Below are 17,521 nucleotides of genomic sequence, written 5' to 3'. Positions count from 1 at the left end.
GGAAGGATTTTCTCCTCTTTTCCGAGGTAACATCAAGAGATAAGATTCTCGAGAGAGTCAGGAAATGGTTTAAAAATACTAAGTAGTTACGAGATTAAGTTTTTTAAGATTTGCATCCACCATTGTTTTCTGCCTTCTCCTCCTCGTTGTCTCCATAAGCATAATATTTCTTCTGGAAAACACTTAGATCAAGTAATTATGAAGAGAGTAATAATTATGCAAATGCTACTGCTGCTTGTCAACCACTCTTCATTACCATGCAAAACCAACGCTAATGCACTTTTGAAATGAAATTTTGCAAATGAACTCGTCCAAAGTTTTTGATTCGCATTTATTTATTGTGATTTATGAGCATAAAAAGACCACAATTCCAGTTCACATAATAATAATAATCTCGCTGAATCGAGAATGAAAACTACATTTGCTCTCTTTCCAAATTCACAAACTTTTTTATCCTGCAGTAGATTGAATCTCATTCCAACCAACATTTACAACTTTTTGACTTAAGAATTAGTTTTTACATGGCAGTAGATACAAAGCAGTTGTAAGTAACGAATGATTCTACAACTCTTTCTCTCCCAAAAAAGAGGGTGTGTTCGATAATAAAACCATTTGCTGGCGTGTCGTTTGGGCACAATACATTCGCTTTCTTCCCTCCATCTCCACTCACTTTCTCAAGTACCACCCATAGCATCAGGACGAACTAAGAGCTCGATCTTTTGGTGGGTGGTAGTTGAATAAAAGCAGAGTAAAATAATATCATCACTTGACCAGTCTGAGTACAATATGTATGAGCCTTAAGTAAAAAAAAGTCTTGGTTCTTTTTCAAGTCGTCGTTTCAGGCCTTCCTCCTCTTCATCGTTGTCGACTGCCACAACGACGACGACAACGACGACGACTACTTACTTGTTAAATCCAAAAGATCAGAAGGATTATTCTCCAAACTTTCATTCGGATCATAAATCTTTGGTAATGGAGCATTGATTTCTTTTTTGGACGAGTCTTCGCCAGCATTTGTGAGTCCTAATCCGAGGAGCGGAGATCTCCATCTGGTCTCGCCATTCAACAAGCCGTGTCTCACGAAATGACTCAAGCTGCCTTTTCCCATGTCGGGCAAAGTCTTTGGAAAATTTGAAGAATCATTTGAATCCACCATGGCAGAGGGAGATAAGGGAGCCAGGCTGAGACTGGCAGATTGTTGTTCGCCCCCATTGAAGATGACGACGGGCTTATTTGCTGCTGCTGTCGATTTTCCTTTGAACTTCGCCTGACGGAGGAGGTGACGTTCTTTTACTTTGTATTCCAGGGTCGAGTGTGGAACGCCAAAGTAACTGCCTGAAATTGGGAGAAAATCAAAAAGACTGAGATTTTTTAATGATTGATTAAACAGGAGGGTTCAGTGGGCGTGTAGTGTAAATATATGGAGACGAACATATAAACATAAAAGACTAACTAACGAGTTGCAACTTTTTTTTACAAGTGTTGCAATTATTTTTCCCTTGATGTCAGCATACTTCATTCGTTCCGATATCAAATTACACAAATTAATGAGAACCATGCTCTTTTATTGGAGAGGTTTCGCTACTAGTTTTCAGAAGATGAGCCCGGTTTTATTAATGCATTTACATACCTGCTCTGTGGACACTCATTTCTCCATTTTGAACAGCTTGAACCGCTTTTGCCAACGCCTCTCGATCGTAGTTTCTGTACTTTCCCCTCTTGGGTCTGCTTTTCTTGCCAAGGGAGGAATCACTGAAATTTTCGTAAGCTGCACCAGAGCTCTGAGCACGTGGGTAATTGGGCAGAGAAAGCGATGGACGGGAACCGTGTCGTCCTCGTTGATTATGGCTTCTTCCACCGCCCATGAATAGCAATTGATTTCTCTCCCCACCATCATTATTATGGCCATCATTGATCCTTCCTTGTTGATTTACAGCCAGTGTGTCACTTCCTCCTCGGCTGCTCGAGGTTCAGACGAAGGAAAAAAAATGGAGAAAAAAAATCGTATATGATCACAATTTTGATATATATGTAACCCAACAGCGTCTAAAGCAGAAGTCACCCAAACCACCACCACTACGGGGCAAAGCCAATCATTATATTTCCATTGAATTCGTCTTACCTAATCAACGAGTAGGGATTTTCTTTCAGAAACCTGGCATGGTCCATTGTGATGACATGATTGTCCAAAGCATTAGGTGACTCGCGGTTGCAGTCATCATGCGGCATCTCAAAATCATCCCTGTATCACGAATTGGACAAATAAGGATATGTATCATACTCAGTTACCATTAAAAAATAAGTATATTTAGACTCGTTGGATAGAAAAATTGATGTACATGTCTGCATCATGGTTACCTTTCTCTGTCATGAACACCATTGTAGACGGTGGACTTGAGTTGAGACGCTTTCCCCAACTTGTAAACCTTGTTTCGCAGGGTTGAACGTGGTATTCCATAAATTACAGCGGCTCGTCTGCAAACAAACCAAAATATTTTTTAATGTGTGCATGGGCATTATTTACTTTATTTTATATCTGGTGTAAGTTGACACACACCGAGTTCCCAACTTTCCACTCTGAATGTCCTGAAGTGCCAATTCAAGGTCTTGAATTGTATAGCTTCTCTCTGCCCTTTGAGTTGGACGGTTAGATTTTTCGTCTCTAAGTGCTCTTGGAAAATCTCTGAAAAGCAACATTTTTTCCAATATTGCAATGTTCAAAAAAGTATATATTTATGTCCTTACTTTGTCTTTTGAGTTAAATCTAGTGGCTCATCGTGTTCCGATGAGTCGTTGCAATGAAGTTCGTCATCACTTCCAACATTATTCCCGTTAAAATTAATCTCGCCATTGTTATTGTTATTACCATTGTAGCAATTCCCATAAGGTAGAAGTTGCTAAAGGTCAAAATAATAACAACTTTGTTGAGCAACACATCGTTAGCAGAGCAAAATAAATGCTTTGCAACATCAATAATGATCAAATCATTAAATCAGTCGACTTTTCCCAACCTGAAGATGTTTAAAGTGGTCCGATTCCAACAAAGTTCTGAAATTTGGAGAGTCTGAAAACTCTCCAGAGTTTGAAAGTTGGGAATTTGTAAGCTCAAAGCCAGGCACGAGAGAGGTGTTTACCCCGTAATTCTTTTGTATAAGGTACAAGTATGGCAATAACTTGAAAAAGTCTGCAATGGATTCTGAGAAATTCAACAAGTCCTTTTAAATGTTTGCACAAGGAGACAAATCAAATTACGACATCACATGTATTTCCGTACCATTGCTCGTTGCAGCTTCCTCCGTACTGTCGCCGTCTTTCATGTAATTCCCTTCAGTCATGTCCTAATCAGATAGTGAATGAAATTGCTCAATTTTAGGGCTTCATTGCATAAAATATTAGATTATAAATAGGTGCACACAATTTCGTTGTCGTTGTTGCTGTCCGTCTCCTCAGAATGGCAGCGATCTTGGTCGCTATGATTTCCGATGTCATTCTGGTGAGTGTAAGATCCATCCACGGAAGCCTCGTCATCTCCGAGATTGTCTGAACCTACGGGGGCAACGTGAACCTTGTGAGACACTTGGTTCATGGTCACAATTATTAGTTTGGTGAAGTCAATGCAGTAAATTGTGATGTGAATGCACAACAAAATGTATCCTTGTAATGATACGGTGTGAAAATGATTTCTTTATTATTTAGGTAAATTTGTTGTTGATCAAGCATTCTAAATACACATTTAAGCTTTTAGACTACTTTCAAAAGTACTTGTCGGCTAATCTCAGCATAAAAACATGGTTTTTTAAAAGAAAGAAACAAATCAGAAAGGACTACATACAATTCACAATGGGATCTATAAACCTGATAATTTCAACTGCAACATCCTCCATTTCGTTGTGAATGAAAATAATGGCAATAATAATATGAAGAAAAGCATGAAAAAAAGGAATATAAACTCGATTGAAACTAACAATCAAATAGACCTTTTAATTATACGAGGCATTAAAGTGCTCCATATAAAATAGTGACAATAACGGCTAATTAATCTGACTTTTGAGACAGAACTCCACTGTCTGTCAGACTTAACAAGATTATTTGTATCCTTTTAATTTTTAAATGGCTGGTAGCACCACCGACTACCCAGCCCACACTGCATCAAACACCGGAGGAGGACACAGAGATAAGAAATTAATTGCTTGATAAGCATCCGGCGTTACCTACGAGTGGTAGCAGTAGTGCTAATTTTGTTGCACTGAATACGTAAAAACAATGCTTTAGGTTGACCCAAGAAGAAATACACGAATCTATTGCCCAACTATACATGCTCCACTATGTGATACGAGCTATGTACGAATGAATACATTCTGTAAAGCAAAGATTGCTATTCAGTGTCACATCCGTTCACATGCAGTTCGATGAACTTGTTCCAAAAAATTAAGGAATTGCTCCAACAACCGGATTCAGTTTTTTAACTTTTATCCGGTCGCACGCAAAAATTGATACGGGAGTCTCGTTCCCGTTATGTATATTGCGCTTTGTTACTTTTTAGTGAGCACACCATCGAAATTTAACTACGCTCCAAAATTGGTGGTTAAAATGCTCATAGTTAAAATTATGAGTGGAAAATGTGCAGTCAAAAGTTAGAAATGTTGGCATGTCGGAAATCGGTGCCAGGAGCAGCAGCAGCAGTCATTATGCAACTGAACCCTGACATTCTAAAAGTAATAAATAATAATAATGTGCATTGTTTACATGCGATTTACGGAATTATTACTATCATTCGTGTGGCTATGAAAAGTCATAACTTTGTGTTTATTTTATGCTTCCTTCTATGCAGTTTCGTTAGAATGAGGAAATTTTAATTTGAGCTAATTAATTGGGTCAGAATAAAATATGTTGACTAATTATTCTACCAGCTTTATAATAGTTTGCATTGCACAAGTTTGTAAAATTTAAGTGGGATATATTTCCTAAATTTTATATTTCCTTACAACTCTCTTCATCTGCATGCATATATATCCTCCTCAGTTCCTCGAAGCACACGACTTAATGCACAAAGTTTTTCCAACTAATTAAACAACCCGAATAGGACTGAAAATGCAGCTCAAAATTTATGAGTAAATTTTACTTGCAATCTAAGACTACCTTGTACATTTGTATGCATGGGTTGAAATAATTTAGTGCTCCGATAGGGATATCCTGATTCCAGAAGAATATATCTGTCTCGATCAGTGTGTTCTTATGGATCTGGGTCTTATGGGATCGTGATATCCGGATCGGAGCATTGTGAAATATGCGTAATATTTCTACATGCACTTTACATATGCATAGAACTAGCCGAATTAGAATTAAAATGAGAATTTTGAAAGAGCAAATATCAAATTGTACTACCATTATTCATCTTGAGCTTCCTTGAGAAATCCAGACTCCGCTTTCACAATCCAATCCAAAAGGTAGGGAAGAAACTGATCTGCCAGCGATCTGCGCAACGTTGACAACAGTGACGCCACTTTAGCGAGCTTTCTCCAATAACAACGCTACGCAGGGATTTAGATCACCGTATTTCCACTCTCAGTCAAATACACAAACTTTTGTCAACAAAATACTCCAACTTTGTCAATCGGCGACACGATAACTTCAAGTTTTTTTAAAGAAAACTTTGCAATGTTTTCCATGCGACACTATCCTTTATAAATTACTTTTGAAAGGAATGAGAAACTGTTCAAGTTGAGATTCGGTATGCTAAGGATTGTGACGGATTGGCGTATATATGCGAAATGAGGCCCACTAAACAAGAAAGTTCCTTCCTGTTGATTGTTTCAGCACCCACCTCCTCCCAACCAAGTTGAGTCGTCTTAACTTATTTCGAGCCATTCGACAATAATCCGACGACCCACCGACGGAGGTAGTTTTGATTTGGATTCAAGTTTGGTGAGACATTTAAGTTAAAACCTTGCTGATTTAACAAGCAGCAAGGGAGGTTTAAAGCTCAAGTCTGCTCAAGATTCTCACACGATAAAAAACCAGTCGTCGTTGTTCCTGCGGTGGGACCCAAAAGTTGGGCATATATGAGAGCAGTCTTTTATTGTGTTCAGGTCTCATCCTCTCCCATCCATCAGCCAAGTATCAACAACAGGGAAACGAAACAAATTATTCGCAAATTTCGCACTCTTATCGCATTCCCCATCACCTTTGCTACATGTTGCACTCATTCGTACTTATTATTGGAATTTTTATTACTGATGCCATTTGGAAACCGTTCTTTCAGACCAATTATATCACGTCGTCTCAGAATTTGCCTCGTTATGTGGATACATACGTCTTCATACATATTATTTGCTCATCAGTCTGAATAATATGTATGCATACATCCACCCACCAACTTATCGTCCTGGTCCAATAGTACAGAATATGTACTAAAAATGTATAAAATCGACGTACAGAATACTTAGTAAAACGTCAGAATAATAATTATTGAGACGGGAAGTGTTGTTGCGTTGTTTGTTTGTGAGGACTTGTGAAAAATCTTGGAGGCTTGATTAGAATTTAAATCATTAAAGTGAAGCGTACCCATATGTTAATTGGCTATTTGGATTTATTTAGTAATTAGGAATTCTAATTCTATTATAACTCGACTAATTTCTCATAACCCTCCATCCGTCTGTGAAGCGTGACCTTGTCCTGGCAGCTTAATCTAGATTTATTTGTTTAATTGTTAGTGCATATTTTTTGTAATTATTAATTGCTCGGGAAGTGAAGAAACATCAGGAGGAAACATTTTCATGATTTTCCCATGGATCCTTTAAAAGTAGTAAGAAATGTATCGAGGTGATGATGATATTGGGCTGCCGAAACTCATACTCTTGGCTTTGGGGCTTTCCGAAATGTACGATGAGAAGAGAGCTCAGAATTCAGAAGAGGAGAAGGATTAGCAATCATTTAGATCATTTTTTACAACTTGCTTACGTACGTACGACATGGCAAATATCTAATTTGTCCCTGATACTGTTTGCTTACATACGTACTTCTTCGCTCCACCGCCATAAATGTTATCAGCAAGTTAACCGTGGGAACGAAACGTGGACTGGGCGGACTTTATGCAAACTATTATTTGTTCGGAGCCAAAAAATGTGTACAAAATTTCGACTTTCATAAAAATATGGACTCGTTTTTACGAAACCCCGGCACATCTTTCTTATCGGAACGTGTATAGTATAAGTAACATGTATGAGTAAATATGTGCATACATAAATCAACCGGAAACAAATTAATGCTTAATATAAAGAACATTTTTAATATGATAAATGAAGACCTGTCAAGCCTCCATGCAGAAACTCGTCTGCAAGTAAAGTAGTAGCAGACAGACAGACCAAAAGAGCGTTTTTTAGTTACAATTTTAGCAAATGTGCGTCATCTTCTGCAAAGAATGGTACATGTCCACTCTTCTTCTTCTTGGTGGAAGGTGAGGAGGCATGTTATAATTTTGCTGTCCCACCTGCACCCTTACGTATATTATTAAACGAAGGAATGATTGTTGACTGAACTAGATGAAGAGAAAGTCGTATTTGTTCCACCTCATGGCAAACTCAGCATATTAGGGACACAACAATAAGAAATGTTTTATTTCAATATCACTAAAGTGCAGGCTTACTTTTGTGTCACGAAAGGTACGTCAAATTGCGAATTTTGATTGGATTTGCAAATTCGAGACAGATTCGCACTTATCGAAAACTGGAAAAAATACGCTTCAAGGTGAATTGCATGCAACAGTCCGTGACAGTAAGTACAGTCCTCACTGTACTTACTTATGTACCCATGTACAAGAAGTATTTAGTACCATTCATTACACCGGTCTTCCCATTTCCGTCTTAGTTCAGCTCTTACCAAAGCATTTTAACAGATTAATTAATGGTGCTGTTAAATATGTACCTTTTATTATTTTAATCACCCAAAGATGCGAGCATTAGAAAGTAGTAGATTTTAAATCAGCAATTCTCTATTTGTAGAATTTTTAGTATTTATATTAATAGCTAATTTTTATGATGCTCGAGATCACACTATTGTCAATTAACCAACGTATACACCACTTTTCTACGCATCCTTCCCTGAAATCCATCACTTCTTCGCAATCTTATCAACTTCAGAACTAAGGGGCCCGTCAAACAACCAACAAATTAGCACAAGTCAACACATACATGAATCCAAGTTTAATTGGATGTTGACCATTTCATCCACTTTTGTACCTTTTAGTGAAAAATTGCAGACATTTCACATGCATATGTACATATACACACACAAAATTGCCAGCTAAAAACTACTCGTTCCTCCATTTGAACGCCTGTTTAAACTCAACCTACATTTTCATCTTCTATGAGCCAAGCACATCTCGACGCTATGATTTTGCTTTTTTCTGCATTTCACGCATCCAAATGTCATGCTTCAGGAAATAGTCATTTGTACTCTCATGCTGTATTTACCTCTTTTCTGCTAAGATCAACGCGCTATACTGCAGCAGAAAACATGGGAGCTTATGTAAAACACCGCTTAATTGTATCTCACCACCACATCACCTTACTCAACTACTTTACCAAAATTTGGTATAACCCACAACCCAAGATATCAGAGAATTTATCATTGCATACAGAATTTTCCACGCAACAGCCCCACAATCGTGTACTAACTTAGGCACAGAACAGTGGTTCATCTCTGGGAGACTTATTTTCAATACCTTACACTTACCCTTACACTGTGTAAAAAAACGCATATTTAACAAACTACTAAAGGCTACTATTCTTAAAATTTTGTCTTACAACTTGCAACAACTTTGACTCCTGTCTTAAGATGATGTTGGATTAGTCGTGTTGGTTTGCTGGCCAGAATCAGATTCAAAGAGAGGATGTCAGCTCTTTGTTGTTCACTATTGTTGAGGAAGTTGGAAAAGCAAGTTGACAAATTCTAAATCACACGAGAGTATAGCTCTACAGTTTTTTTTAAAGAATTATAAGTTTAGACTGCTATAATAGATAAGTGCTTGAACAAGCCGAGAAAAGGTGTTCCGTCGACGAAATCGAAATCGAAGTGAAGTTTGAATCAAGCTCTTTATGAATAGAAGACATCATTTCCAGAATTTATGGAACAAATAAATAATAAGATTTTGTGTATGTGGTGATTTGTGTACGTGTTGGTTTTGTGATTTAAAGGAAAACTACATGAAAGTGCTGGTGTTGGACCTATAATTCTATTTAACTATGATTTGAATATTATGTTCTCGACTTTGATAAGATTTTGTTTTGATAAAAAATCAAGCCCTGCAGTATTAAGGGATCCGCTGCTGGATGGTGTTCTGAAACAGAGGTAGGAATCCAATTTCCTTATTTTCTGCATGGCTCGAGATCATGCTAATAAGCGTGAATACGTAATAAACATAGCCATGTGTATGTATGGAACCCCGTCACTAACAACGTACATATCTGCACAGGTCTCTATCTTTGTCTGCTGCCAATATTGCGTATGGCATAAGGAGATTAAATTTCTTAGCATAATGAGTTTGGAAACTGGGGAATGAAATTTTTTCCATAACGTCATTATTACTTACTAAAGCCAAGTTTGAGCTATTGTTAGAATTCGTAGGAAGGAAAAGATCGAACTGTTGATGGTTGACTCATGTTGTTGTTGCCCAGCAATTGAGAAATAAAACGCATTGGGTTTGATTGGCTTGAATTGAGACAGGTCGTGAGGCTCAACTCTAAGAGTGCCAGGCAGCAATAGTTATGCAATGTTTGTTCGCTTCACAATTCATTAAAATCAGAATCAACCGCTGCTGCTGCTGCTGTTACGTGAAGATCTAAATAAGAAGGCATCACAGTGATGGTGCTACAGGTGCAGGTAGGTGACGAAGGAATGCAAGAATGTTCTTATTCATTGTACAGAAAACTGCAGTGCGTGACAACAACAGTCTCGCAGTGCAATTTGAATTCGCTGCTAAGAGAAGTCTTTTATTGTTTAATGAGGTGTTTACAACGTCCTTTACACTAGTCCACACTCTCGATACCCGTGGCTACATTCTTCACAATGACGACGACGACGAGTGCCTGACATCACCAAAGATTTGCTCATTTTCAAATTCTATTGGTTCGTCGTCGAGTCGAGATGTTCATGAACTAAGGCAATCTCTGCCGTTGTGCGCGTAATTGCTGTAGCACGTTCTCATCGTCGTCGTACCATATGTCCCATCAATCGGTTGCGATTACTAAAATGTATTTCTTCATTTTGTTTCATTTTTTACCACAAAGTACGATTGCCAAAGTTTTATAGTGGTTGGTTTTACTGATTTATTGTAATATCTCGCACATAGGTCGGTCACTTTACGCATAACTACTTTTCAATGCGAATCAGTGTGAAATATTGTTTCGGATTGCATACACAGCACGTTTCAGAAGACACTTTTCGCTGCATTTAGTATTTATTTATATGCTTTACCAATTTGTCAATTCAACACTTTGTAATGTAATGTCAGCCGATTAGTTCACGTCAAACCTTTATTGCACATTATGCAAATTTTGCATACATACATTTTTTCCTTTGTACACACAGTTGATCATTTGGAACGATTGAAACCCGTATAGATAAATGGAATAAGACGGCTTTTACTCGAATAGATACATAAAAATGTCTGCATACATACATATTTGTGTATCTGCGTTCTCCCTCGTCAACATTATTCACCTCATCGTCGTCATCGATTCGGTAGTGAAACCGTGTTAAATGATGATGGTTTTGTTGAAAGTATAAAAAACGGAACTTAAAATAATAACTGCATCAGCGGTGTTTTGAAAATAAGAGAATTTAATGTTACAGGCCACATGCAATTAGTTGTAATTGTTGCTGAGAGTAGGTTAACAACGAGCATCATCCATTTAGATCGCACAGAACGAGAAGAAGAGTTGGTGTAGAAGAGGGAGTCATGCGAATCGAGATATCTGCAGTGGTTCAGTTTTTCTTAAAAAAACAACCAGCCAACCATTTGCCACAGTCAGCGTGCAATTAATTGGTGCAAGCGATCATTGCTGCGATAAGTTGTTTTCGTTCGGGCGATGCTAAATATGTTCATGTATCTGCGTAGATAAGTGAGTATGTGATACATAAGTATGTGTACCTACACACGTGTGAGGGAGGGAGGCAGCAAGTGTGTAAGTGCCTTATTTATTAACGGAGTATGAAGATCTGAAAATTTTGAAATGCGCTTGACCTCTTCCGATTGAAATTGAAAGGCTTGCAGCGTTTATTACAACTGTCGTTTTTGTAATTGTTTTTTTTTGCGAGGCTGGTTTTTTCGAGTTAATAATATTTTAAGGTTTCGGCATTTTATGCAGTTTTCATATTTAGCTGAGTGAATATTAATTAAATTGCATACCTATAAACATGTCAGGGCAAGGTCATCATTTATTTGGTCGGATGCCGACAGAGTTTTAAAGAGATCCCACACATGAGATTATGGTGACGACAGTTGGTGTGACCTTATTTACAAAAAATGAGGGGTACGAGAATGATACTCTTTACAACAAGGGTAGTTTATGATATAGCATCACCAAAGACGTAAGCAAGTAGCATTATTATTATTACAAATAAAATTAAAAGTGCTGGGCCTCCTTTTATTATTAAATTAAATTGGCTCGTCTGCGCAGAGCGTGAAAAATTTCTCACTTTGCTAATTATATGAGGAAACAGAAGCAGATGCTCCACTAAACAGCAATTTTACTTTCGCGTCGAGTAGAAAAAATATAAACAACACCCCGTTGACCTATCTATTTGAAAAAATGTGAGATTCTCTAACTGATCTTTAATAAGGAGGAGTATGCACGTTCGAGTAGTGGCCAGATCTGCAAATCTAGTGAGATACCCGAGATTTCACTTTTCACCCACCTCTCAAATTGAGAGTCTCAATTACTACCGACAATATTTGGTTGAACTCGGGATTTTTAGCAACATTTAACACCGACTGTTGTATTTCCGACGGTACAAAAAGCCAAATTTTGTGGTGTGAGGTAGTATTCAGGAAAAAGGTATTAATTATGGTGGAAAAAAGTATTAAATTATGATCAGTTATTAAATAGGACCCTTTTGTTATGTCAATTACTACCGATAATATTGGGTTGAACTCGGAATTTTTGTGCAAAATTTAATATATGTAGACTCAAATTTGCGTAGAAATTTTTGATGGTCAAAATTTTGTGGTTTCATTAGGATAAAAGTGGACCGAGGAAACTGAGGCGTCACCGTGTGTGAGGAGAGGAAGCTGGAAAGATGAAGCTGCCAGCTCCTGGCGTTTCATCATCATGGTACTACACATAGTGCTTCCAGAGCCACTTCAAAGTCGGATGCAACAACACCATCACCACAATCCAGACAATGAAGACGCTCCGCCAAAGGTGCTCTACTGCAATAAGAAACTATGGCTCACACGACCCACTTCTGTGGAAACCATCGCCAGAATGGATGAGCCACGTTTCTGTAATTTCGGTACTACTTAAACTATAGAATTTGAAAGAAAAAATCAAATTTTTTGTAATAGATGACTCATAATTATAAGTTATGAAAACAGACTACAAACCGGACCCACAGCAGCCCCCGCTACATGCCGAGCCATGCCCAAGACAATGTCGTGTTCAAATGCCAACGTGCCACAAACAACCACCCACCCCCACCGACAGACGCCTAAATATTGACATTTATCCAATAACCACTGCGGAGAAGAGAGCCCTGTTTAAGTAAGTCGGCTTTATTGACACTTTTACTAAATTTATCGGCAGGACAATAATAATGTCCATAATAATCGTAAGGTATTGATATGAATATTATTTCAAAATCTTACAGGGGCTACTTGACAATAATTTTAAGCTGCATCTATGCCATTTTTATCCTCATGTTGGGAGTCGTCGTCTACATTGCGGATCTTATATCACGTACAGCCATACTTGCCGAGGTACATAAGTGCATAAGTGATTATGCCCTTGTAAATTATGCAACGTTTGAGAGTGAAACACTTTGGTAGTCGATATTCAATGTTTAATACTTCTTAAAAATTTAGGTATTCAGCGTCTACCTGGTTGCTCTGGGATTATCTTGGCTTATTTTCTTGTACTGTGACATTCGACGACATCAGAACCGTATTCGGGACCAGGCTGCAGAAGGGAAGACAAAGGCAGGCAGCGGCGGCGGGGGCGGCGTTCCTCATCCCCATGGAGATAAGCCCGTGCCAACGAGTAAACCAACGTCGGAGCAACAGCGCCATCAGAATGGCAAGACTCCGAGTAACAACAACAGTAATAATAATCACGGGAAGCAGAGAACAGCACAAAACGGTTCGTCGTCATCTTCGTCCAACCCAGCGGCTTTTCGACTCGGCTCCAATGCTGCTCAAGAGTCGACCTTCAATCGTCATGCTTACATCTTTTGTCACAGCCGACACTCGGGATCCTTCTACTTAAAAATTGGCGCAGCAGGTTGGCACCCCCTTTCATGTATTTCTTCTTGCCTGTTTGTTTCGCAATGTTCACACATGGAATTGATGGTCCAAATAAATGGACTTCAAAGGGATTTGTCAACTGAGAAATGATTGATCAAAAGTGGGATTGCAATTTGCCCTCCACCACCTTCCCATCCTTTTATTAGCATTGTTACCGGAGTGAAAATTTCCCAGTACATACGTGGATCCCGAGAATTTCTGCGTCTCAAATATTTCATACGTTTCCTGGTAAATGTCTAAATGTCTAAATGTCCAACTGTCTGTTGAATTTCAGGATTCTGTTTTGGACATTTAATTCATTCGGGACTTCTATTGTGTCGGCAAATAATCTTCTTTACGTCTGACGATGACAGAGTCTATAATCGATGTGCAAATTTGGCCAACTTAACGCTGGATGTGCTTTTCCCTATTTACTCGTTTCTGTTACTTTTTGTAATCTTCAAATATTCCAATGTAAGCCCTACTAGTACTTAAATATGATTAAGCAAATCCCTCAGACTGCGGGCCGATGTTGCTCACTCTGACATATTTTCCAGGTTATTATCAATCGCCATAAGGAGCTCTCAAGGTTTGCACTCATGCATTGCATCTCGTCAAGTTTGTGCTTCTGGTTTTGGAGCATTCTGAGAGAAACTGCTGAAAGTATATTAAAGGTGAGTAAATAATATGCATAAAAGTAGACACCCAGCACAGGTAAGGAAAGTCTCTTTCAGATTCATCCACACATTTGTCAGATTTGTTGAATCATTAAATCTTTCCGAAAAAGATACTGCTTTTACTGCGACATACACTGATTTGTGCACCTTGTTAATATGACGCGAGAAGTAATATATCGTCCCCTCTGAAACCCCTCCCGAATTTTCACCCCAGTTGCACGGAAAATTAGATAAACTTTTTTTCGTGTTCGTCTCGTTATCTTTTTAATATACAAGTTAGTAACGTTCCTTCTTGTTAGGTTCTGAAGTAAGTTATCAAGTTACTTTCGTAACTTTCGTCAATTAACGGTCAATTAAAAAAATCGATCTGTAATTATTCTATATTATGAACAAATTGCAATATTGCTCAACATACACGTATTGACCGGAACAAGGATTTTGTGCAACTAGTAAATCCGTACTCGTCTCATCTTGTATCATCTTATCACTAACGCAAAACCTTTTTTCAGCCTCCCCATCACAAAATGGCTGAAGGGAATTCCTCCGAAAAGCATTACTATCACTATCCTCGAGCACACAATGGATTGCCATTGGAATTTCCGACAAATAATTCAAGCAAACACGGTGCTCCTCCTCCGTATCACGCCCTTCCTTTAGGATCCGAAGCAGGTCAAATGGTTTTTCAATCCTCTTGCCATATTCGTAGTTGCAAAATTCATTTGTGCAACTAGCCCTTGTATGATGCTCATATTGACCTTTTCAAGTTTTCAGACTCTCAAAGCAGCGTGTTTGACTTTCTAAACGCGTCATCTGCAATCTCAACGTTCTATGATCCCTGCGTCGAGTTCTCCTCAATATCCGAGCTCGTTGTGAAGATGTCCCCGTATCTCTACCCCTTCAGTATTGAGTATAGCATTTTAATCGGTACGCATCTAAAAAAAATGTCAATTTTGTGTTATCATCATGTGTTTCAAATATGCTTCCAATATGTTTATTTTGTCCCGCATTTCAGTCGGCGTGCTGTTCATTATGTGGCAAAATATAGGTAAGGGGCAGGACATTATGAGGAAGAGGACGCGATTTCGCGACTCCAACCAAGGGCCCTCCCATCCATCCCCCGTCACCAGTTTTACCAACCATCTCATCATTCATGCCGATTGTCACGCGGCCAACAAAGGTAAAAATATTGTTCGGATGGTATCTTTGTTGTACAAATATTTGGTGTCATCTTTGTGTGCTAGCAAATACATAAATAGTCCTAAAATCTATTATCCATAGGTCTCTTCGCCGGTCTGCTCATCCTGGTGGGAACTGTGATCAGTGTCATCATCTTTTACATTGCTCTGGACGACTTTCGCAGGTAAATGTCTTAATCCTCGAATAAATAGTAATATTAACCGCAGTAACTTTTACTTACTTTCATTTCGCAGTGGGTTTGCCGCCCAGTGGGTCAATTTAACGTCACAAGCCGTACTGCTTGTCATCATGATTATCACAGTTTTGTGCGCCTACCGCCAAATTACCAAGTTGGACATCAACATTCATGCTGTGTCTTTGTTGGACGATTTACTCCTGTTCCTGTGTCTACCCTCGTTCTTTCTTTACACAATTTTCACCGTCGTGCCCGCCATGGCACATCAGGATTATTATGCCATCGTGGTTTGCAGTTTGCAGGTAAGCAGCATTTCATATTTCGAGAGAGCCAGCTTAACTCTGTAGCAGTGACAATTTGAGGGCAAAGTAATTGACACAAAGGAGCGACTTACTTCCTTTGACGAGACTGTAAATTCCAAAATGTCTCTCACCACTTGACAGATTGCTAGCTCGCTATCCATGAAATGTGACAGCAAACAATGCATTATGTTTTGTGCAGGTGATTCAAGTGATCCTTCAAACCCCATGTATTATTGATGGTTTGCGACGATGCAGCAACTCTGAAGAGTTACGACGTGCTAAGCCAGGCCGGGAGCTGGTGACTTTTCTCATCGTCTGCAACCTGGCAATGTGGATCATCGAGACGTTCGAAATCAAATCCGTGTACGCTCAACACGAGCAGATTTCATTTTATGGGAGCATTTTGTGGACCCTTTTGAGTCACATGACTCTTCCTCTCACGCTCTTTTATCGCTTCCACTCCTCCGTGTGTTTGGTCGACATATGGAAATCTGCGTATGAGAGCACGTCATAAATTAGTTTAAATTTATTCTTAGTTTTAAAGTGGTTAGTTAGTTTGTAGTGGATTCGTTGATATATATTTTTTATTAATGACATAATACCGATTATGAAGCCAAGTACAAAATGTTTTTTGGGAGAATAACTAATTAATTATGTATTTTTGTAATAATTTACCTCTTGGTGTCCTGGCATGAATATTTTGATGAAAATAATATATAATTTTCTTTTGAGAGAAGATAAATGAAGCGAGAAAATTTATGATGTAATGAATAATCGAGTGAAAAAAGTCGTAAAATTCCAAATTTCATCACCCGTTTCTACCACATGTAACATACGTATGTAGCCAATAAAGTTGAGGATATTGAGACGGGTTCCAACTCACCACGTGTGAAATCTACCCTCGATTCGATATTGAGACGACATGAGGTGACACAATCGAGGAGGTATGTGTTTGTCGTGCATGGTAACACGGTGTCCACGGGGTCGTCACTGCTACATATCTCGGGTGGCGTTTATCTTGTATCATGCAGGTTTCAACGACAACGAACTCGTCAAAAGTACAGCTCGTAAGTCGAGAAACCCGAAGCATACGAGAAAATGGGCAAACTACTTGTCAGCGTCAAGGGAACGAGCAGGAAAAAAAATCCACCTAAATCAAACACATGATCATCCTTTATGTATACTCAGGTAAATAAATTAGAGAAAAAAGACCACTCTTCTTCACTTACCCCATCACCGTCGCGATGGTTATCCGATGTATGGACCCAGTGGAGAAAGTAATTAGATGAGAAGGGCCAATTGAGCGGATATGGATTTCACACCAGAGGCAGGAGAGAAATGTGAGAGAAGCAGTAGCAGATATTCATTTGTGAGACGAGTATGAAAAGGAAAAGTCAGGCCTCTTCTCGTGAGCTGGCTTACAAAACTGCTCGTAAATCCCCAGCGACGTCGACCAACCAAACCAATAATATTATTTCCCGAGTAGTATTATAGCCAAAAGAGTGGTGCAAGTCACAAGGCTGGTGGAAGTAGTCGTGGTGGTACTAGAGCGATGTGATCATGGGTCACTCCAGGCGTCAACTGAGAGCTAAATCTGCCTGTTGGACTCACTCAAGCTCAAGCTGCCTGGCTCTCATTCACTCACTCACTCAGGAGATTCCTGCAAAACGGG

The 17,521-nt window shown here is 38.9% G+C and overlaps 2 protein-coding genes across 5 annotated transcripts; one reads left to right on the top strand and one right to left on the bottom strand.

The window, feature by feature from the left end:
- Positions 1–306: 306 nt before the first annotated feature.
- Positions 307–5,999, bottom strand: LOC110851286 (putative uncharacterized protein DDB_G0282499). 3 transcript variants are annotated; one of them, XM_022099003.2, is made up of 10 exons: positions 5,386–5,999; positions 3,416–3,576; positions 3,275–3,338; positions 3,012–3,196; positions 2,746–2,897; positions 2,558–2,683; positions 2,359–2,475; positions 2,123–2,242; positions 1,631–1,959; positions 307–1,335 (listed from the first exon to the last, which is right to left on the bottom strand). In XM_022099003.2, the coding sequence occupies exons 1-10, from the start codon at positions 5,393–5,395 to the stop codon at positions 899–901; spliced, it is 1,701 nt and encodes a 566-aa protein (XP_021954695.1). In that variant the 5' UTR covers positions 5,396–5,999; the 3' UTR covers positions 307–898. The 3 variants fall into 3 exon arrangements, with proteins under 3 accessions (XP_021954695.1, XP_021954697.1, XP_035708991.1); XM_022099005.2 differs by having other exon boundaries at positions 3,416–3,546; positions 5,386–5,998; XM_035853098.1 differs by lacking the exon at positions 5,386–5,999 and having other exon boundaries at positions 3,416–5,367.
- Positions 6,000–8,672: 2,673 nt separating this feature from the next.
- Positions 8,673–16,731, top strand: LOC110851436 (proton channel OtopLc). 2 transcript variants are annotated; one of them, XM_022099211.2, is made up of 13 exons: positions 8,673–9,348; positions 12,238–12,513; positions 12,584–12,761; positions 12,868–12,976; positions 13,082–13,496; positions 13,794–13,972; positions 14,056–14,172; positions 14,685–14,844; positions 14,947–15,099; positions 15,188–15,352; positions 15,454–15,535; positions 15,606–15,849; positions 16,049–16,731. In XM_022099211.2, the coding sequence occupies exons 2-13, from the start codon at positions 12,330–12,332 to the stop codon at positions 16,361–16,363; spliced, it is 2,301 nt and encodes a 766-aa protein (XP_021954903.2). In that variant the 5' UTR covers positions 8,673–9,348; positions 12,238–12,329; the 3' UTR covers positions 16,364–16,731. The 2 variants fall into 2 exon arrangements, with proteins under 2 accessions (XP_021954903.2, XP_035709090.1); XM_035853197.1 differs by having other exon boundaries at positions 8,674–9,348; positions 12,596–12,761.
- Positions 16,732–17,521: the final 790 nt, after the last annotated feature.

This window comes from Folsomia candida, unplaced genomic scaffold (assembly GCF_002217175.1).
Source record: "Folsomia candida strain VU population unplaced genomic scaffold, ASM221717v1 Fcan01_Sc006, whole genome shotgun sequence".
In the NCBI taxonomy this organism is placed as follows: domain Eukaryota; kingdom Metazoa; phylum Arthropoda; class Collembola; order Entomobryomorpha; family Isotomidae; genus Folsomia; species Folsomia candida.
The sequence above is the reverse complement of the archived record's forward strand: the minus strand, read 5'-3'. Positions and strand labels throughout refer to the sequence as shown.